This window comes from Trypanosoma brucei, chromosome 8 (assembly GCF_000002445.2).
Source record: "Trypanosoma brucei brucei TREU927 chromosome 8, complete sequence".
Taxonomy (NCBI): domain Eukaryota; phylum Euglenozoa; class Kinetoplastea; order Trypanosomatida; family Trypanosomatidae; genus Trypanosoma; species Trypanosoma brucei.
Genome location: NC_007281.1, coordinates 725,588 through 746,980, shown reverse-complemented (window position 1 = coordinate 746,980; position 21,393 = coordinate 725,588). Strand labels below are relative to the sequence as shown.

Genomic DNA, 21,393 nt, shown 5'->3' with positions numbered 1-21,393 from the left:
TAAGAGCGAAAGAAACAAACCAACCAATAAACCAATGAAAAAAAAAACAACAACAACAATAATAACAAAAGGAGTAGGAAAGAAAAAAGAAAAAAAAGAAACGAAGAATTACGCGCTTTAGGAACAAGAAAGACAAAGCGAGTGAGGGACATAATGAAATGATATCGCCGAACGACGAGACGCCGTAAATCCTTAATACCTTTCCATTCTCAATGGCGGACAAAATACATTCGCAAATACACACACACACACACACATATATATATATATATATATATACGTTCGTTTGTGGATACGTTTTTACTGGAAAACAGAGGGGAACAGCCCTTTTAGGAAACACGAAACAACATGTAAATGAAATTCAGACAAAGTAATAGAAGGATACACACCTAAATCTACACTCGCACCACCGCATGTGTAGGCAGGTGGAACGACCTCGGACGACTGTCTTTGGATAACCACTAAGAAAAAACCTTAAGCCTTTTCCGCCCCCTTTTCTTACAGCCGCTTACGAATAGTGTGAACTTGGGGCAGAAAACAAGTATGAAGTGGGAAAAGCAAGATAACAAAGTTATAAATAAAGACCAATTACGTGTACGGTCCCTCCCCCTTCTCACCTTTCCTTTGTATCGGTTCGTCTTCCGTTTTGCTTGGGCCCACTAATACATCGTTTTCCTTCTCCCTCTCCCTCTCCACCTTTTTTTTCTTTTCTTTCCCGTCGTTTACCTCCCGCCACCAATAAATCGTGCCATCAGCTACCCTGCACGTATAAATACATAAAAGTTGACCGTGTGAGTTCGTATACGTGTTTGTCTCCGCGGTAGTCATCATCCTCTCTTCGCCTGCTTGTTTTTCCCCAATTCCTTTTCCGCGCCTCTTTTGCGACCTCCACTTCCCGCTTTTTTTTTTACCGAGATGAACGTTAGTTGCTTTACAATAGAAGAGGAGACAAAACACAAAACACAAAAACAAAAACAAAAACAAAACAATAACGAGTGACACCTCTCTCATTTCGCCTACCCCTTCGCCTCCCCCTCCACCAAAACAATGATCGTGTCACATAATGGCTGGTCAGGCGTTTGCCTCCCTGTTTCAATACCTTCCACATTTATTTCTTTCCTCAATGCCACGGTATTCGTGTAGGGACCTTTCACACGGAAACGGACTGTATGGGGTCAAACAGACGGGAGACGGAAGAAAGAGAGATGCACCGGAGCCTAAAACGACCGACATCTGCCCTACCGCAGGTGCGAAGTTCCGCACTTAGTTTCCTTTCTTTTTTTTCTTTAACTTTTTGATTAGACAACTACAGCTAGCACCAACAAAAACAAGGTCGGAAACGAAGCAAACGAGCGATGTAAAAGAGCACCCATTCTGCCGCAGTGTTACCGTTCGTGGCCCCATCCCCATCCCCGTTTTCCTTTGTTCCTTGGACGTCTTTTCTCCGTCTTTCGTTGGTACCCACGCCTATATTAATTTGCATGAGGTACCTTCAGCCTACTCGGCCTAGGCTTCGGGAGTTCTCATGCCTTTCCATTACTTTCCACTCGCCATGGAGTGCTCATCACCCCACTGTTTGCTTCCTCCCTTCTATGAGGTTTTGCACAACACTCGGATCCAAGAGCGTTGAGGTGTCACCCAACTCTTCATGCAACCCAGACGCAATCTTACGAAGGATGCGACGCATAATCTTTCCCGAGCGTGTCTTGGGTAACCCACACTGCGCTGCCTGGACGTAATCAGGGGCAGCGAATGGACCAATGACTCGGCGAACTGTTTCTCTCACCCTTTTCAGCAACGTAGCGTCCACAGTCACATTGTTGTTGAACGTAACAAACACGTAGATGCACTCACCCTTCACGTCATGTGGGATGCCAACAGCAGCGCTTTCTGCGACATCGGGATGGCTGTTCACCGCTTCCTCCACCTCGCTCGTTCCTATACGATGACCACTGACGTTTAGTACGTCATCCACGCGGCCCGTAATCCAGTAGTAACCATCCTTGTCCCGACGAGCCCCATCACCCGTCAGATAAAAGCCATCCACAGCAAAATATGCCTGCTCGTAGCGGTTGTGGTCACCAAAGATGGTGCGTGCGATACCTGGCCAGGGGGTCTGCATAGCAAGAAGTCCCTCACCTTCACCCTCAACAACTGCATTCGTCGTCGGATGAAGCAACGCCGGAACAATTCCAAAGAAAGGAAGGGTGGCGCTTCCGGCCTTCATTGGTGTGCATCCAGGAAGTGGGGTAATGAGGTGGCCACCCGTCTCCGTTTGCCACCACGTGTCAATTACGTCCGCCCTGCGCTTACCAACCACCTCATAAAACCACTGCCACGCCTCTGCGTTGATGGGTTCCCCTACGCTACCAAGAATGCGCAGCGTCCCCCGCGTTGTGGACTGCAGATGTTCATCACCGCACTGCATGAGTGCCCGTATAGCCGTTGGAGCCGTGTAGAAGATCGTAACGCGGTACTTGTCTACCAAATCCCACCAGCGGGACGGAGTTGGGTGCGTTGGCATGCCCTCAAACAGTACCGATGTGGCGGCATTCAGCATCGGACCATACAGTGCGTACGAGTGGCCAGTGATCCACCCGATATCTGCTGTACAAAACGACACATCACTTTCGTGGTAGTCAAAGCTGTACTTAAAGGTGACTCCGGCGTACACCATGTAACCTCCCAGCGTATGCAAGATTGCCTTGGGTTTACCAGTGCTGCCAGAGGTGTACAAGAGGAAAAGCGGATCCTCCGCCCCAATCCATACAATGGGGCAATCCGCGAGCTCACTTGCCGTGAGGGTCTCTACAACGTCGCTGTACCACGCATCGCGGCCCTCTGTCATGGGAACATTTTCCCGTTTGGACCGATCGTACACGAGGCACTGGACGTTGTGGCCCTCTGCCTCACAAATGGCGAGCGCGGCGTCACTGAGCTCTTTCAGTAGGAGTGTTTTGGTGCCACGCCAGAAGCTGTCCGCAGTGATGATGAGTTTACTCCTCGCGTCTGTCAGGCGGCTCGCAACAGCCTGCGACGAAAAGCCAGCGAACACGACTGAGGTGACGGCGCCGAGGCGTGCCACTGCGAGCATCACCTGCGCGGCGAAGGGTATCATCGGTAGATATATGGTGACCACGTCGCCCTTCTTGACATTGTAGCGGTGCTTCAGCACTGCGGCGATACGCACGACTTCCTCGAACATCTCACCGTACGTCACATCGCGACTCTCTCCCTCATCATTACCTTCCCAGTGGTAGCACACGCGGTCCTTATGTTTCGGTAGATGCCGGTCGAGAGCGTTGTAGCACATGTTCGACTCTGCCCCGTCGAACCATTTGACGAAAATGCTGCCATTGCTTTTGTGGAAATTGTACTCCAGGGGCGATTTGTCCTTGGGCCAAGTTCTTTCCCAATGGAAGTCAGCGGCGGCCTGTTCCCAGAAGGCCACGGGGTCACGAACCGACTCCTCGTAAAGTGCCTGACGGTGTGCAAGATCAGGGCCGACATGCGACATAGCACCGTTGCTTGTTACGGGGTCTACTACGTCATCATTATGGCCGCTGCAGCGACCTGTGTCACGCATGTTGAATTTATCACCACCCGCGATTTGGACGAAATACAAAAAATTACGTCTTGTTACGTTACCCGATTCTCTCCCCCCCCCTTATCACGAAAGCTCTCTGTTCTTAGGGCTATAGCACTACTTTAAAGCGAGCGTGCCTTTGCGTTACTATGATCCTGTACGCCACGTTTATGGTGCCTTCTGTGTGCCGCAGCGGTCCTATTACGCTTATTTGCCTCCTTGTCGAAACTGAAAAAAAATCAGCAAATTTGAGACAAAGACGGGGAAAATGTGCGCTTGGTGGCGGTGGTGGTAGTTTGGCCATAAACTGCGGGTGAAGTTTAAGTATATTTTGAAATACATGTTTCAGCCACCAATACACCGCACCCCAACTACTTTTTTTTTTTTGGCCACCGACTCTTCATGTTCGTCGTACTTTTTTTCCGAGTGGTGAATTGCCCAGCTTCCTATTCTGACTGGAGATTGAATCAACAACTACCAAAAAAATATGAGGAAGTCGCGCCGAGACCGCTGATTGGTTGTATCCCCGGCAGCGGTACTGATGACCCACGGGGCGGCAAAGCCAATCACAAACACTCCCATCACAATCACGGTGACAACATTCCACATGATAGCCATTGTGAGGCCATCGGCCCTTCCAACGACATCCAATCGGATGTTGTATCGGAAATCCTTCCACTTCTCCGGTTCGTGCGGAAAGCCGTTGCGATATCCGCGCACCTCGAGAACTGGTACAAAGCTATCATCATTTGCTGGGTCGTGATCACCGTTGTCAACCTCTCCTTCACCTCCCAAGAAATCAAAGAGCAAGACATCTTTGCGCGCCTTCACGTACATTCGATTCACATCGGACAGATGCCGCTGACCAGGGCCAGCTTGGTTCTTCTGTTGGAGTTCCCCGACCGTGGCACGTGGCAAACGCGTTAGATGGAGATTGTACATGATAGATGGGGAACCGAGATAGCTAAGATGAGCAATATAGTACACGTCCCTTTGCATGTTCGTCAACACATAGCGCTGGCGCACTTCCGTTTCCAGCGTCGATGGAAAGCGCATTGCTTCGTTCCTTCGGACTTCTCCCGGGGCAAGCGCAGGCACGCTGTCAGCATACATGAAAGGCCTGTCCCGCGTCTGAGTGCCGTCAGCCCAGCAGCCCAACGCGTAGACTACCAGGAAAACGGCCAGGGAACATGAAATGCTCATATCAGTTTCCTTAACTGTACTTTTAAAGAGTTTACCAGGTAACATGGAGAAGTCAAGTCACATGCGTGCGGGTCCAGCGCAGAAAGAGTTGGTTGCCTGTTCGGAGTATCTTTTACACCCACCGGAAAACAAAAATGTCAACGGTGGTGAAGGGAAAGGTGCATGCGCATATGTAGGGGTGGCGTGGGATGGAGTTCTCGCCTGCTGCAACGGCAGGCACCAGAGCTTCACGTCCTGTCGGTAGAAACACTATTAGGACCCACCTTGTTCCCTTGCTTCGCCACAGCTAACCGGCTCTACGGCTTGCGTCGCCGTGGTGAGCCCCGCAGTTGGCCTGGCCAATCGTCCAACCCAAATCGGCCGCCGTAGGTCCCATCACATCCGCCACTTCGATCACGAGGTATCTCACGTTTCCCCCGGCATACCATGAATGCTTCGTCACTTGTGAGTCGACTCGAAGAAGGTTTGCAGATATCCGTCCGCACAAACCACCGACACGTATCCCTTCGCAGCTCCTCGTAGGCTGTGGGAGACCCAAGCACCTTACACACAAAATTCCCGCCTGGTACCAACTGCTCCAAGGCAAAGGCTAGTGCCGACCGGTTAAGTTCCTCTTGCTTCTGCCTGTCGGACGTACTGCCTGTACCTCGGTTAAGGCACATGTCCGATGTTACGACGTCCACCACCCCCGCCGCACGAACGGTCACCATGCGGGCGAGAAGCTCCTCGCGTACCGCTGGGTTTGTAAAGTCACCTTGGATGCACACTGCTCCAGTGACTGTGGAGGCCACACGCAACACATCAACACCAAAAACGGCACACTTGTCCCCGCACCGCTCGCGTATGACCTGCAGCCAACTTCCAGGACTGCAACCAATGTCCACCACAACACGTGTGTTGCCTCTGGAAAAGAGTGTGAACTTATCGTCCATTTCCAATAGTTTAAAGGCGCTGCGCGCAACGTATCCGCGCCGACGCGCCTCCAAGACGAACGGGTCACGGCTCTGCTGCTGCATCCACTGGCGACCTCCGTGCCGTCTAAACACGATACTGGGAAAGTGCATCTACGAGCGGTCGCAAGCGGTCGCTTTGCCCTTCACCTTGACGCATGTAACCACCAGCGCCTGAGCAGCTGTGGACAGATCTGGCGAGCCGCTGCCTCCAACTGCGCTGAATACCCTTCAGTGGCTAGTGATACACACGTGATCGAAACATACATTGTGTGTGACAGAAGGAGGGGTGGGGGTGCCGTTGAAAATGAACGCGCTCGCGTGCTCGGGAGGGAGGGTGGCACAGAAACACGAGAAACAGCAATGCTTAATAACCTCCCTCAGGAACAAATGTAAACAACCAAACGCCATAGTCATGGCAAACGGGGTTGTCCCCTCGTGGTTAAGGAGTGCTTACGATAAATGGAATAACTCAGCCCGACCCCACTAACACCTCGCTCTTTCCCCCTCAACACCGCCTTGTCCTTACGCGACTCACAAAACGCGTTGCATTCCCCATATAACACGTAGCTCCGTTGGCGATCCACCGTACGTCATAGTGAGCTCCTCCCCGCGGTCAATATCCCGAAGCGAGCGCAAGCAAATTACCGATTCATGCGATGAGTCAGTGCGCTGGGGCACCATAAGAGCGACATTTTCGTGATCGCTGTGGTTGCACATGTCGATGACGGGACACAAAAAGGCGATGGGTTCCTTAACCATATTTGCATCGTCATCTGGCCCCCGAATATCAAAAGCCGGCGCGAAAGGCGTATTTTTAAATGCACACTGCAATGTCCAACGGTGATCAATGGGTGCCATACGGCTAAAGATCATGGCCATGGACCACTGTAGGAGCGGTCGCACCTCAGCCTGCGTGATACCAAACTGCAAAGAAAGAGCCGCTTGCGCTGACTGGCACGCCGCAGCTCCGTCAAGTACCCCGTTCATGTTGCTAATGAGCTGCTCAAAGTTACCCTCGTTGCGAGGCATGAAGTTGATGTACTTGAGCGCTTGGCCCTCTGCATTCTCATCGTTGCGAAGAATCAAGTACGTCATGTAGCACGCTAGTAAAAACTGATTATGCCGAATAATCGAGCGTTCGGCCACACGACTGTTCTGAACAAATAACGGATTCTGTAAAAGCATCTCCTTAACATTCTGCGGAAAGATGGCGAGAAACCTTTCACACTTTAGTGCCCTCCCCGGGTGCAGACAAGCCCGCTCTGAGAGCATCACAATGTTGTCATCCTTCTTTATATCCTTGTTGGCAATGAGGCCCCTCAGTTCACCGCGCTTTGTTTTGCCGACACGACATAAACCACGAGTAAGCACCTGATGTGCCTTGCAGTACGCTACAAAGTTCTGCGCCAGTTGCTGTGGGGGTTGCAAGACGCGGAGGAGATGCTTGTTCTCAAACACTGGCATATAAGTACAGTGCAGGTGGCGCTGCAACTCCTTCCCTTATCAGCTGGCAAAGCTTATTGTTCAGTCTTGCTGAGGGTATTACACCACAAAAGGAGTGAGACGGTGGGATACAATGGTTAGAACAGTAACAAAACACAATGAAGTGAATCGTAAATAATCACTATGAAAACAGTAAAATATAGTCGAAGTGACTTTTCACATTGCAGATGAAACAAAGCATAAGGCACCTGACAGGGTTCCTGTTTCATCCGTCTTGCAATCGTCCCCTCGCCCCCCCCCTCACGGGAGAGGAATTCACTTTACGTGGAAAAAACGCTACAACGCTAAAGAATTAACATCTGCGGGTACCACTTGCGTGTGAGCCGGAATAAACTACCATGTGATACTTAGTAAAAGGGAGAGAACAATAAGAAAAAAAAACAGCAATAGCAGCATCAAAGAAGCGGGCATGGAGATGATGGAGGGCTGCCGCACGACTGTTGATACGGTATCGTCAGTTGTTTCCCCCGTTACGAGGCATTATATCGTAAACCAGAACAACAACGGATTGTAATAAAAGAAAAGTAAATAGTCTGCTTCTAGTGTTAGATAAAAACAAAATGAAACAAAACAAACAAACTAATAGATTACTGTGATTGGGGCGCTTCAGGAAGCAATAATTCCCCATACATCGCATCACAGCAGCGCGAAATCCACGCTTTCTTCTACTTCCCATCATCTCGTTCAGCTGTTCGTATCCGCATCACGCTACGGTTTCGCAGAACGTTCCGCTGTAACGTACAGAAACTAGATGTCAAATTGCTTTTGCGTCGCGGCGGTTATTTTGTTAGGCTGCAACATTAACCAAAGGTTGAAGCAATTCGCCCATCGATGCTTAATTAGGCTTTGGATTCAGGAATGCACGGCGTGTGCTGCCTTTCTCCCACATGCCAAGAAAAACAAGTGTATGTATGTGTGTGTGGGAATGCACGTGTCTGACGTAGAGACAATAAATAAAACAAAAACCAATAGTAAATTCATTTCCCTTGCCACGACGCTCAAGTGAGTGAATGGCAAGAGGGAACGAGAGAGAAAGGAAGAACTGTGCTGACCACACTAACAGAATTAAACCAATAAAAAAAATTACATGATGATAAAAAAAAAAAGACAGAAAAGATGCAGTATTAGGGTGTCTAGTGCAATACACTGCAGCGCCCACATTTCAGTACACGAATGGTATCACCGCACGGCGTTGAAGCGCTGTGTACTCAGCACCAAAGTGCTGAATGTACCACTGATGATGAGCGTAAGCACGGGGGAGGAGATTAGCAACGACATACGCGGCGAAACTTAAGGCTGCGAGTCCTGCAACAGTTCCATTTGTTCCGTACACAACTGCGACGTAGCCAAACCACTCCACAATCTCCCCGAAGAAGTTGGCGCAGCTGACAAACACGAAAAGACCACCGTATGGGATTTTGTATGCGCCTAGCGGAGGCCGCTTCTTTAGTCGGATAAGATAACAATCGCTTGTAACGTTTACAAGCATTCCAGCAAAGAAAATGACAGCACCGAGAATAGTAAGTATCGTTTGCCATGTGGAGTCAACAACAAGTCTTTGAGACGCGTCAACGCTATCGATGTTGGCCAGCAACTGCAGCCGGCCATTTAGAGCACAGTACAGCATAGCACTCAGCGTTATGTGCAACGGCACGGATGTCCCATGGTTTGCAACCCGCAGTGGATACAATACGCTGCGGTTGAAGTAGTGAACAGCGAAAAACAATAGGCCTAAGCGAAGTGTAGGAGCCGCCGAGGCAACCGTTGTCGTAACCTCCATAGAGGGACGATCTAGAATCATGTGTAACCACTGCAGAGGGTTACACTGATGCACATAACATGGATATTCCACCACGATGTAGTAAATGATGCTCAGAAGGGTGGGGCACTCCTGCAGGGACCATGACAACAATGCAGGCACTCGGATTCGCACTGTACTTAGCCCCGAATGCTTACCAAAAGGAGCAATGAGAGCAAAGCGGAGCAGAAGAAACGTGCCAGCGGCCATCGTCAAGTGAATTTTACTACTCAGTTCCAATACTCGTGTGCCAGTTAGTGGCATCAGGTGACTGGAAAGTATCACCATTCCCATCGCCGTAAAAAGAAGGGTTACTGCGGCAGCGAAACCGCCCGCTTCCGTGAACGGCGAATGACTTTGGGAAATCATCATTGAGGGCAACCGTATTTCTTCACAAACGAGTCAGTCTCTGACGAGGACGTACAGATGCTAAACAAATCAAGTAGAGAAGGGGGGAACATCAGTTAAATGGTGAAGAACACTTGTCAAGTATAAGTTTCCCAGCCACACGGCACTAGAAACGGTTATATGGATATACATATATATATGAACCTTGCAAAAAATAACGCTAACACAGAGGGTCATAAATAAAAACAACTGGAAGGCACACCAACCATGAGGGGGAAAATAAGACAAAGAGGCATTAACGTACGCTCTGACATTGGCATTCTCACATACCCTTTTCATCTAAGCATTTACATGTATGTATTCCATTCCACCAGAAATCTGGTCTTCCTTTTACGCACCTATTGTTCTTTTAAAAGGTAATTTTTCGTTGATTTGCTTTTCATACCTTACCCCCATTTTCTTTCCACGGGACGCGGCTATGATACTTTCTTTCATCCTCTTGAGTTCATTTCACTATGCAAAGATTTTCCCCCAGAACTTTGGGCTATGCTCCTTCTCGGGTGGATGGAGTTCATTGTACCTCCTTACCTTTTCGTTCTTCTCCCCTGGGCTATATGACCCCATGACATTCTGGTGTAAGAAGTGAAGTTTCTCCGGTGTTACGTTTAGATATTGGATATCAAGTTGCTCACGCACTGCTGCGGGTACTTTCTCGCGCTGAACACCTTCATCATAATTCTCCTGCAGCCGTGTGATGCGTTGCGGGTTCTTCGTAAAGTACGGTTGAAGCATGGGCATGACCTCCAGAATGTGTTTGGCGCGCTTAAGCGAAAGCAAATGCCTTTTCTTTTGGCACTGGTAGCGATTTGATCTACTGATATGTGCCTGTATGAGTGTACCACCGCTAGAGTGTCGCTGGTATGCTAAATCCTTCTGTTGCTGTTGTGAAGGAACAAGATAAAAATAAAAAAAAGGAAGGAGCAAGGTCTATAAAGTCACGTATGACTGAGCGTTGGGCCCGGCGGCCACGCAACAGGGATGAAAGCAAACAACCCATCATCCAACCAAGGAGGAAGAGGAGAAGCGCACCCAGGAAGATTCATACGCAAATATGCATTATATTCGTGGCACATCGCGTACTGTTGGATGGCGCGCAACAATGTTAACGTTGCGTTCTCTTTCTCTTTGTTCTAAATGTCTATTTTTTTTTTTCGCATCCCTTCATTTCGTATCTGTAATGTGGTAAGATGCCAATACACCTCAACCAATTTATATACCTCCATGCTTATGTAAACATATTTACTCAATTTTCCCGCATGCCAACACGCTTATGGAAGAGGGCTAAAACACCATAACATAAATTTAGCACATATTCATTACACTTCTATTATTTCTTTCACACCCAGTTCCCTTTCATTCAGTGTGTGAAACCTTTACACAGTGTCAGGAAGTTCGCACGAGAGCAGTTCTCATGCGTAGCTGATATCAATCCATACATTTCCTATTTTTGCTTCCAGTTTGGAGAATAACTGCGTGGCTGTCTGTGGTTTTTTGTGGAAGGGCCCTTCTACTGTAACAACCTCTGCACCCCTTACCTTTTTGAATTCTCAACCTCTTAAAGTATACATATAATATATATGTGCATACATAAACACAACTATATTGCCACCTTTCCCTCTACATAGCATGCACAGTTTCCCTTCTGAACAACGCTGGGATCCACCAGTCGACCCCTCCTCCCTCCATATACACACATACACGAATATTGTCTATTCCTTGGATGCATTACGCCCCTACACATTAGTTTTCCGCTTCTGCATCCTCAAGGACTAACTCCTCCTCTTCGTCATTGCTTCCATCCCGCCGCCACAACATAGTGACCCCATTCGTACCCGCAAGAAGAACAGCGGTTGTTAGCAAAGCCCAAAATACCACCTTCGCTCCGCTTTGGTCATCCTCGCTTCCCTTGGCATCCATCACTTTCCACACCTGCGGCAGCCAGCGTACAAAAGTTGGCGAGCAGAACAGCGCTGTGGCGACGTACGGCTGTAAAAGTTTCCCAACGACAAGAGCTGGGAGGTACGTTTCTGATGGCAGGCGACCGAGCAGTGTAATGATGAAACCGGCATCTACCACACAATTTGGAAGCGCTACACAAACAACAAGCAGAAACCAGCCTGCCTGCGTGGTGAAGAAGTTGCGCCACACTTTCTGATCCTTCACAGGCCCCCAGTAACCCGGTGGTTTCACAAGTAATCGCAGCAGAAATGCCTGGGCAAAAATAGCGCCCACAGCATACAAGAGCTTATCCACAGGCTTGGCCATGATTATCTCAACAACATTTTGTTGCTTTGTTGTTTGGGCGGAGGCGCTGATTGCGGTGGCGATGCCCGGAATCCTACGGAAACCTTGACCCACTAACGTCACTGACGTTGCCCCAGCTAAAAGTTGCTTTATATGGGGCTTCATGGGCTCCGGGACAAGAGCGGTGACAGTGGCCTTTGTGCGTTCGGTCGCGCTTCTAAATCCGGTGTAGACCCATGCCGCGAGCTTTTTTTGTTCGATGGTGGTAGGCGCTGTGCGGTGTATGGCTACTGCTGCTGCAAAAAGCAGGACACCCGCCACGCAGCAGGAGACCGCCACTCGCTTTTTCATTGCTTACTACACGAAGGTACGAAAAGAGACTTTAGAGGAATTTTGGTGTATCTTGTACCACGTCCGTTGTTGTGACTATCAAATAGGGCAAACAGATATCATTGTTGTCACGACAAAACAGGGAAGGGGAAGTAAGAGAGTCATTTGAACGTTAGATCGGTTCAGTTACGCAGTGCATTAATCCAATGGACAGGCGCCTTGCGCGTCATCAGCAAATAAGGCGGTGAACCCAGCTGCACGAGTCTCCAATCCGTTTGTGTATAGGTATGAGTACGTTTTTTTTTTTTTTTGCTTTTCCTCTTGTGTGTAGCTAAGCGATTTGCACGGGGGGAAAAAAAATATATATATATGTACTCACTCATGTTGTTGGTACAGTGAGTACACGGACTCCATGACTCGTGTACTTTGTTTTTTGTTTTTCCCCATCTTCGACAATTGCTCGTTGCGATAAAGTTTATTTTTGTTTTCCCGACCGCGTGCGTACGCACAGCCACGTCGCTTAACAAACAAGGCACGACATGGGGTTTCTCTGTTTTTTTTCTTTTGCTTTCATTCGTCTTGTGCTACCTTTCACCACTAATGTTAGAGGAAAGGAGAAAGCTAACAAACGACACCGATAGCAATGAGGGTATGTGACGGTACCTCTGTCTCCCCCTTTTTCTTTTCGTCTGCTATTTCCATCTTATTTTTTTGTTGTGTGTGTGTTTTTTTAAAAAAAAACACAACCCGGCTTTTCTTTTTCGAACCCCCTTATTGGAGGGATGCCGTGGGTTCCGCCTTTGAATAATATACCATCGTTGAATACTTGTTGCAAAAACGGGTCGTCATGGCCGTAACACAGTGGTCCTCACGGCGCTGAAAATACACGTGATTAACAGTGACACTGAGCGGAATAGGGAGATTTTCGGGGGACACGGTATCTTCGTCAGTGGTGCGCATGAAACCGTCAAGTGCACATCGAGCGGCAGTTAGTGGTGTATTAACCGGTGTGTAACGTAAATGTACTGGCATAATGGGTGGGTGCTTACGATCTTCCTTATGAATAATCTCCTCTTGTCCCCATCCACTGCCATCATCAGGCACCTCTTCATCTTCTTTGGTTAGAAGCAGCGCCTTGTTAACGTGTATGACATTCGCCCGAGTTTCCCCCTTGTGCCCGACGTCACCACGCGGTTCAAGCAGTGGTGTACCTTCCGCAATATCCTCGATGGGTTGTGCTGTATCCACTACTTCCGTCTCACCCACAACGAAGCGAAACCGTTGTGGGCCTTGCGGAAGCTCTACAATTGCATAAAATGAATCTTCGCTAGCAGTCATGGGCAACTTGCTCCAATTAAGTGATTCTACTGCGACGTAAACTTTTTCATTACTGGACAGAAGTGAACGAACATCATGAGCTGCATAGCGAATCACTACAGGAAACTTCTCTTCAGCAATATCCTCGCCATGGGAACCGTCTGCCTCCTGTCCACGGGGATGGGAACCACCTTCCTCATGCATAACCCTCCGATGTTGGTTACGCTGTCGAAGGACATTGTTCTGTACAGCCGATGTATGTATGCCCAGTGGTTTTTTCGTTGAACCCATACCGACATGTGCATGACCTGGCCCCAGGGGGAAAACGCCACTATTGCTTTCGCCTCGTCTTGATCCCCTGAACTCCTTGGCGCTGTGTTGTCCCATATATATATATATATATATATGTATATTTGTTCTGATTGTCTTATGTGAACGCGTACAGCGTTACTTTCCTGACTTTTTTTTTTTGCACAGTGGAGTACTGCAGTGTGTTGCTCGTTTTATATGTTGGTTGTAGTTTGAGCACGTAATACGAATGTAGGAACCCCATAAAGGTGAGAGTGCACGGGAGGTGAGGGGTAAAATTCAAGTCAAAATAGGGGGGAAAAAATAGAATCATCATCATTCAATCGCATTGTCACCGTGTCGGAGTTTACGGCATGTTTTATCGTCGTCCACCGTGTTTTTGTGGTGTTGTTCGCGTTTGCATTTAGGAGTTGTACAAAGACTACATGATAGCGGTAAAAAGCAAAAAAAAAAGAAGAAAATGTATCGCTTGCTGAGCGCTCTGTCATCTCTCTTGCTTTGTCTTTACAACTCCTCCATTCTTCCACCTTTTTTTTCTTTTGCGACTTCAGTCCCGTGGTTACCGTAACGGCTAGTGAGGAAAGAGTGTGCTGTGCCAGTAGAAGCTTCTTGCCTAAAAAACACATATCCCCGGCTGGTGGTATTGGTGTCACAGACGTTGTTTCTTACTGTACATGGGCATGAAGAGGTCCCGCGCCCCGCGGTAGGAGACTGCTACTCGCATGTATGAAGTTTTCCATCCATCTTTTGCAACCGCGCCAAAATCTTGATGCGATCGTCTCCAATATTCTTTTCTAGTTGCTGCAAAACCTCCATCCGCTGCAAGAGGTACGCATCGCCCTGGTGAGGGGTCACTGGTATGCGAGCTTCACGCATCAACAGACGCAATGACTCATCCTGCATGCGCCGCATCATCCTCTTAACTGATGGATAGGGCTCATTATACACTGGTCGTTTTTCCTCTTCATCCAGTTCCACCCATATTGTTTCTACATTTTCGTCCTCATCGGTGGCAGTCTCTCCGAGTGGTGGACATGTTGAATTAGAAGCGGAAGCGGGGCTGTTCTCTGCATCGCCGACATCAGCAGCAGGAGGCATTTGCATGGCACGCTGCCTAAGAAGATGTTGTCGGGGGTAGGAAATACGGAACCGCTTTGGGAGACTACTGAGACCTCGTTGCTCCGTAGTTTCGATCTCTTCTTTTTCCCGCTGCTCTTCTGTTGGGCTGCATTCCTCCGTTTCACCAAGAAGTTCGGCAATTTTATCGCTATACTTGATGAACAGATCGCGCCGCAATTGATCTGCTTTTAAAAGGCTCATACGATCTCCTCTTCGACCACTTTTCGCTACTTGATGGAGGACTGGCTTCTTCCGCAGTGAGGGGTGAGGAAAGGAAAGTATATATTGACAAGTAGACAAATGAAAGGATGCTGATACAGGGACAACAAAAGGGATGGGTATAAATAAGTAGGTAAATTTATTTATATTTTATTAAGTGATCTCGGGATCACGTGCGCGAACGCACTTTGGTGTTTCACGGTTAACCTCCACTTCACGTTAGGCGTCTTCACACCACGTTAGTAGCAACATAATGTTATTTCGTGGGGGGAAAACCGAAGCAACTAGCAAGAAACAAGAGAAAAAAAACGAGTGAATTCAGAGGGGTAGCTAAAACAAAGTAAAGAGCAAAAATCAAAGACAAAACAAAACAAAAAAACGCATAGGAAAAAGGAGAGGAGGGGGAAAAAGACAACAACACTCCCAGCGGGCACGTCACACAAACCGTTCGTGCGTGCGTATGGGGCAATACGTATGTTTTTTTTTAAAAAAGTACAAACACCTGTGCCTGACACCTGCACAGTTTCAAACTGAAGAGATATAATCACCACTCTATTTCCCCCCTGAAGTATTTTGTTTTCTCTCCCATTCACAATGTTTCCCATTCGTTTCTTCATTCCTTCTGACTGCTTCCCTGCGCTTCAATTTACCTTCGTTCTTGCCCTACTCGTTCAATCCCCCTTTTAAATCTTTTCTATTGGATTTGACTCGTGCAATAGCAGCATAACATTTACTAGGATCCGGTGCAGCGCCCAACTGAGGGACACGCACTTGGACCAACGCCCATTAAGCATTTTTAACTGGTAAGGTTAGTAATAAACTGGAAAAAAACAAAATAACACAGGACAAAATTCACTTCACGTTACGATTTAACCGTGACCACACTCCACCTATTTGTAACCACTGTTTACACTTCTTCATCAGGCTGTTCTGCCTCATCCTCCTCTTCCTCCACCAACTCCTCACTTTCCTCCATTAATTCATCATCATTATCATCGTCTTCTATCAATTCGCCTTCCACTTCCACTTCCTCCTCCATCTCATCCATGGCATCCGTATCGAGTGGAAGGCCCAAACTGACAGCAAGCCGCTCCAACTGAGCTGCAGTGTGAGTTGCAAGCGGCCCCACCGGTTGCAGCAGCGCTAGCTGTTCTTCGTGATGCTGCAGCAAGTCGAGTGTGCCTAAACTCCCGTCCTGCAGCGCCTGTACGGCAGCCTGTAAACCACACTGGTGTTGCCAAAGAAATAAGAGCACACCATCCAAACCCTTCACGGTGTTCACGTTTAGTTTATTCTGACCTGCTTCTATGGGTAAAAATAAGGGGTTTAATAGTGCAGAGGCGTTCACTTCATCAACAAAAAACGACACGCACATCTCGATGCTCTGCTTTAGAACATCAAGCGTGTCAGCAGTAGACTGCGCAGCCGCCTCAACCTTTGCCTCGACGGCATTGATACAACCCTCCAAATAGGTCTTTAAATCCGACCTAACCATTTCATCCGCAGAGGTGCAGTGGTGGCCGGCACTTGGGCCCTCTCCACTAGTTACCTCTACTGCGGGGGCGGCCGTTTCCACTACCTTCGCGGTCGTTCGTAACAACTCGCGCTCGCGCCTCGCTGCCGCTTGCTCCTCCTGCAACTGTTTCATGCTTGTCTGCAGTAACTGCAAAAGCACACCTACCTCTGACCTTCCGCCCGCACTTCCCTCTCCTTGGGTCTGGTTACTAGATTCCCACATGTATTTCTCCGAATTCGATTCTATTATCTTCATTCTTTCATTCTGTTCACGTGTATGCACTTTCACTTCGGCTAGTTCATCCTCCGCCTTCTGTAGTCGTCGTTTCATTTGTACGAAGGACTCGGATGTGCCAACGCGCGGGGCGAAAGCGTCTTGCAATGCAAGTGAAAGGTGGTTCTGAAGTTCCACATCAGCTTCGATAGCAGCAATGAGTTTTGCCGGGTTCAATGACTCGCGTAGGCGATCCACTTGCAACTGTAACTGACGTTGTGCAGGGGTTTCCACTTCGCATAGCATGCCTTTGCACCGCGTTGCCACGTCGTCACTGAGCTGCACTCGCAGCAGTTGCATCCTAGATGTGTTCTCTTCATCCATGCGGTTTACCAGTTGCTCAAGTCTCCCTACTTCTTTTTGTATGTCGTTGCGTACCAGTTTTTGGAGGTTGTCCTCACGACTCCGTACACATTGCTCCACGGCGGTGATTCGATGCCGGAGTTCGTAAATGACCTCACCATTATTTCCTAGTTCTGAATCTGTAGCGGCTCCTGGTTCCCCAACGGATGAGTTTACCGTTGTTTCTCCTGCTGACTGTTGAGCTCCTTCAGTGGCTGTGGCGAGGTTTGATGTCTTTCCCCCTCTTGCAACTCGCCATTCAACCGCCTCACGTGCCGCCTCCAACGCCTGCACCCTATCCGAAAGCACTGCAACTTCTGCGGCTGATGCATGTAGTGCTTCTCTCCTCGTGGTTGACTGCTCCTGCAACTTTACTGTGTCACTTAACCCATCCACTGCCGCCTTTAGTGTACTTGACGATGTGCAGCACTCCTGCTTCCACTCACGTACCTGTTGGTGTAAACAATCCTTCAGTTGCTGTATGTCGGTGGTGTACTCACGCCTCATATCCGATAGTTGTCGGGCGTCTGACTTCGACCGTGAGGAGGCATTTAACTGTAGCTGCTCCACAGTTGCTTTCAATTCTACTAGAGAACCACTTATCTCCTCCATCTTCGGTCCAAAGATGTCTTGCAAACTTCGGTGGAGCGTCTCCACCCTTGCGGTCATTGGGAGTAAACTATTTTTATGGCGTTCGCTCAGGTCGTCCACGACAGTTCGGGTCGAAGCGAGACGGGCTTCAGTTGCCTCAAGCTTTTCAGTGAGTTGCTGAGTCAAAAGAGTGCCATTCTCGTGATCCGCCACCAGTCTCTTCAATTGCACCCCAGAACGCGCCAGTGCCTCGCGCACTGAGTCCTCTGTCTTCTGCGCACACGCAGTGGACTCCTGTGCGAGCGTGCGGGCTTCCTCGCTTGTCGTTAGCGCCTCGCGGATACGCGCCTTCCACTTTGTTATATCCGCTGATGCGACATTGGATGCCTTAACCGCCTCAACAAGCTGTTGCTGAAGTTCTTGCACTACACTCTGCAGCCCCTTCAGTTGCTCCTCTAACTTTTCTTGTTGCCGTTGAACCGTTTCATTGGTACGCTGCGCATCCTCAAGTCGCCGTAGCAAACGCTGCTCTTCCTGCTGTTCTTTTTGCTTGGCTCCAGCCTCTGCTGCATCAATGATAGTGGCCCTGTGCATAACAACCTCTTTACTTGCTGCAATCGCCCGTTCTGCAACCGCAGCCTCCAAGGCGAGTTGAGTTGCTTCAGCGCGTGCCTCATTGGCCTGTGCGTTCTTTGCTATACCGCTCTGCAGCTCACGCCGAGCAGCCTCGACGGATCTTTCTACTGCTGAGACATCCTGCGCGACACGGACCGAAAGCTCCTGAATTTCTGACTCCCGCTGTTGTTGCTGTTGCCTTATAACAGTAATTGTTGAATTCATCTCTTGCAAACGCCGCTGCACATCAACCTCTAGCCTCCTGAAGTGTTGCACCACCTCACGTACCGCGTCGCTTGATGCGCTATCAACCTTCTGCTGATGCTGACGTTCACTCTGAAGGACCGCTTGTATGGATGCAAGGTGAGTGCGCACAAGTTCGTCGGTGCAGTCGCGGGCCGCCTCACGCGCAATGCGGCGTGTTCGTTCCACTTCGATATTTACGGCGTTTCCCACCATCTCACGGATATTTCCCTCCAGCCGAGTGTTGCGGTCTCCGACAACTCGCTGCTGCCGTGCTACGGTATCTTCTAACGCTTCCAATCGCTCTGTAAGCGCAGCCATACCGGCCACGGTGGTCATTGTTTGAGGAGGCGCAGCAGAGGTGATCGTATGCTCTCCGTTGCCGATGCTCCTACCAGCGCGATGTGGCGACACCCGCTTCTGAAGCGATCGAACTACACCTGTCAAGTACTCATTTTCCTTCTTCATCTGCAGTATCATGGCACGCAACTCCCCCACATGACCTGAGAGTGTTTGCTCCACTTCACGGATGTTGTTGCTGCGCACAACTCGTTCCGTGTCAAGCTCTACCACACAGTTATACACTTGGGATTGAAGAAGACGGAAGGCATTGGCCCACTCGCCCGCCGTGCCTGGGGCCCGCGAAGCTGATGTCGCTACTGCCGGTGAGGATCTGGTTGGGTAGGTGTTGTTTTCCCTCGCTGAAGGTGTAACAGCGGCTTTGTATTGTGGAGTTGTCTTATTTCCCCGAAGCATTCTACCTATATCTTGCTCTGGCGTCGCTCGACACAGACGGTTAAGTGTTTCTGTAGCTGAGCGAAGGTTATTCCTTAGGGAGGGTTGACATTTGTTGTCAAAATCACTCATCACTTCCTTCCCTTTCCCCAACCTTTTTATGCTCTTAGAATAGAGAAAAATACATTGGAGGAAATTATCAAGAGCATCTGCAGAGTAAACAACGGCGGGAGAATTTATTTACTACTGCGGTGAAGTGTTAAGTTTTTTTTTAACTCTCTGGCACTGTTCCCCTCTCCCCAACTGTTATTCAGGCCGCACACAAGCAGATGATAAAAGTAGGAAAGATAAGAAAATATGTGTCTACTGCAAATGCGCTCAACATGGTTATAGCGTTGTTGTTAAGGCTAATTCTCATGTGGCACAAATCAACTGGTATATCGAAAAAAAATAACAACGGTTACGAAAACCAAATGGTGTTGATGAGCACACCGTAATCACAATGTCAAAAACGGCACATGCCGGACAGTCACATGTGAAGAAGTGAAAAGGAGGTAAAGTGGGATCAGATTTCGGTTGTTCCTTAGGATCACGGAAGGCCATAACCCAGCCCCTTCTCCCCCACATACACGGTACCTATCCATTTAGATGAGGACACCTGTGTGTGTTTGTTAAGCAATCACGAAAAAAAAAAGAAGAAGGTCACACTGTTGGAGCTACACGCCCACAGGAACATGTCAAAGGAGCGCCACGCTAATTCTTCACATAGAGAAAATGTCATCTTCGATGTACTGTGGTTGTGAGGTGTTCTCAACTGGCGACGCTGCTGCTGCTGCTGCTCCGTCTCCTGCACCTCGCAGTACGACACTTTTCAAGCCGGCGGTCGCTGAAATGTACGCTGCACCCGTATCGTTGACGCCGTCCCTCCATCCGCACGTTTTAACGTTAGTTTTATTCTCGTTTCCGCTGTGTTCACTTGCAACCTCCACAGGTGAGGCGTGGGGGGAACATTCCTCGCCGAGCACAAGCCTCGAAAAGGGACGGAAGGGCCCATGGGACTCGCGCCGATGGACTCCTGAAGTTTTGGTTTCGGGAAGCTGTTCCCTCGTACGTGTCAACAGAAGGCATACATCGCGAGTTGCTTCGACCATTGCCCGAACTTCTGTGGCGAGTGCATTCACCGCGGCGACTTGCGCACTTTGTGCCTCCGCTATGGCACGTAAATGCAAGAGGCTCTGACAACCTGTGGCCATGTGCCTTTCCTGCCCCTGGATTGCCTGCGTAAAGGCCAGCAAGGCGGTTGCAGCCTCCATACTACCTTGTGGTTGTTGCTGTGACGGTTGTTGATAATTTACGTTTGGGACTGACCTGCCTGACACAAGCCCGTCACCCAGCTGCGTCGGTGTGGACTGCGTCGCGAGCTGTGAGAAGGGCGGCGGATGTGAATGTGATGGCACCGATAGCCGTGGTTGTTGCATACGCGCGGGCATCGTGTGGGACCCAATGCCTCCTCCTGCTGCTGACGTGGCACCTTGTGTGTCATATGGTAGGGATTGGAGCGTGTTCGTCGCGTATGAGCACTGTCGTTGCAGGCCTTGATTGCAATGGTTGCGAGGGAGTTTCGTCACACCGGCGCCAGTGTGACGAAGTGGAGCAACGCGGTGGTGCGGGCCGTACATGCCTCTTATATCCTCCCTTTTACCCCAAACACCAGTTCAAATGCTTAGCAACAGCCTCGCTGGTGCCTGGAAGTGGTGAAGCAGTGGAGAGAGCGTCGAGAGATGGGATCCACAATAAATTACGGCGCACATAAACACAGAGTATTACTTCTGGTCAACGTTGTCTCGCGGCGCCCACCACGGCACCAGATTCTTTCACCCAACTTGCATAACAAACAATAGTTAACGTGCACCTCGTTTACTCTCATATGGAAGGCAACTACCACCCGTGCGTGCGAGAAAGAGCATATGGTCCCCTGCGCCACCTGCTTATGTAGGTGCATTGCAACAAAAAAATGGACCTGCTCACATCCATGGGCGTGCACTACCCCTCCAGCACACACACACACACACACACATGCAACCCCAGA

At 49.2% G+C, this 21,393-nt stretch overlaps 11 protein-coding genes across 11 annotated transcripts, besides 9 other annotated features; all 11 read right to left on the bottom strand.

Annotated features, from left to right (window-relative positions):
- Window positions 1-21,393: part of a sequence feature (sequence corresponds to BAC RPCI93-26A17) that runs on past both edges of the window.
- Window positions 9-108: a sequence feature (T-rich).
- Window positions 257-279: a microsatellite.
- Window positions 668-717: a sequence feature (GA-rich).
- Window positions 949-986: a microsatellite.
- On the bottom strand, window positions 1,565-3,586 carry Tb927.8.2520 (acetyl-CoA synthetase, putative; the record flags this gene model as incomplete). Its single annotated transcript, XM_841992.1, has 1 exon — window positions 1,565-3,586. The coding sequence occupies one exon, from the start codon at window positions 3,584-3,586 to the stop codon at window positions 1,565-1,567; it is 2,022 nt and encodes a 673-aa protein (XP_847085.1).
- On the bottom strand, window positions 4,061-4,789 carry Tb927.8.2510 (hypothetical protein, conserved; the record flags this gene model as incomplete). The annotated part of the gene is made up of 1 exon (XM_841991.1): window positions 4,061-4,789. The coding sequence occupies one exon, from the start codon at window positions 4,787-4,789 to the stop codon at window positions 4,061-4,063; it is 729 nt and encodes a 242-aa protein (XP_847084.1).
- Window positions 5,086-5,853, bottom strand: Tb927.8.2500 (ribosomal RNA methyltransferase, putative; the record flags this gene model as incomplete). Its single annotated transcript, XM_841990.1, has 1 exon — window positions 5,086-5,853. One exon carries the CDS (start codon window positions 5,851-5,853, stop codon window positions 5,086-5,088), a length of 768 nt encoding a protein of 255 aa, XP_847083.1.
- On the bottom strand, window positions 6,274-7,206 carry Tb927.8.2490 (hypothetical protein, conserved; the record flags this gene model as incomplete). The annotated part of the gene is made up of 1 exon (XM_841989.1): window positions 6,274-7,206. The coding sequence occupies one exon, from the start codon at window positions 7,204-7,206 to the stop codon at window positions 6,274-6,276; it is 933 nt and encodes a 310-aa protein (XP_847082.1).
- On the bottom strand, window positions 8,408-9,415 carry Tb927.8.2480 (3-oxo-5-alpha-steroid 4-dehydrogenase-like, putative; the record flags this gene model as incomplete). Its single annotated transcript, XM_841988.1, has 1 exon — window positions 8,408-9,415. The coding sequence occupies one exon, from the start codon at window positions 9,413-9,415 to the stop codon at window positions 8,408-8,410; it is 1,008 nt and encodes a 335-aa protein (XP_847081.1).
- On the bottom strand, window positions 9,905-10,189 carry Tb927.8.2470 (hypothetical protein, conserved; the record flags this gene model as incomplete). The annotated part of the gene is made up of 1 exon (XM_841987.1): window positions 9,905-10,189. One exon carries the CDS (start codon window positions 10,187-10,189, stop codon window positions 9,905-9,907), a length of 285 nt encoding a protein of 94 aa, XP_847080.1.
- Tb927.8.2460 (hypothetical protein, conserved) lies at window positions 11,192-12,046 on the bottom strand (the record flags this gene model as incomplete). The annotated part of the gene is made up of 1 exon (XM_841986.1): window positions 11,192-12,046. The coding sequence occupies one exon, from the start codon at window positions 12,044-12,046 to the stop codon at window positions 11,192-11,194; it is 855 nt and encodes a 284-aa protein (XP_847079.1).
- On the bottom strand, window positions 12,797-13,729 carry Tb927.8.2450 (hypothetical protein, conserved; the record flags this gene model as incomplete). The annotated part of the gene is made up of 1 exon (XM_841985.1): window positions 12,797-13,729. The coding sequence occupies one exon, from the start codon at window positions 13,727-13,729 to the stop codon at window positions 12,797-12,799; it is 933 nt and encodes a 310-aa protein (XP_847078.1).
- Window positions 13,728-13,755: a microsatellite.
- On the bottom strand, window positions 14,366-14,971 carry Tb927.8.2440 (hypothetical protein, conserved; the record flags this gene model as incomplete). The annotated part of the gene is made up of 1 exon (XM_841984.1): window positions 14,366-14,971. One exon carries the CDS (start codon window positions 14,969-14,971, stop codon window positions 14,366-14,368), a length of 606 nt encoding a protein of 201 aa, XP_847077.1.
- Window positions 15,124-15,146: a sequence feature (AT_rich).
- Tb927.8.2430 (hypothetical protein, conserved) lies at window positions 15,897-19,436 on the bottom strand (the record flags this gene model as incomplete). Its single annotated transcript, XM_841983.1, has 1 exon — window positions 15,897-19,436. The coding sequence occupies one exon, from the start codon at window positions 19,434-19,436 to the stop codon at window positions 15,897-15,899; it is 3,540 nt and encodes a 1,179-aa protein (XP_847076.1).
- Window positions 15,923-16,035: a sequence feature (GA-rich).
- Tb927.8.2420 (hypothetical protein, conserved) lies at window positions 20,066-20,983 on the bottom strand (the record flags this gene model as incomplete). Its single annotated transcript, XM_841982.1, has 1 exon — window positions 20,066-20,983. The coding sequence occupies one exon, from the start codon at window positions 20,981-20,983 to the stop codon at window positions 20,066-20,068; it is 918 nt and encodes a 305-aa protein (XP_847075.1).
- Window positions 21,360-21,381: a microsatellite.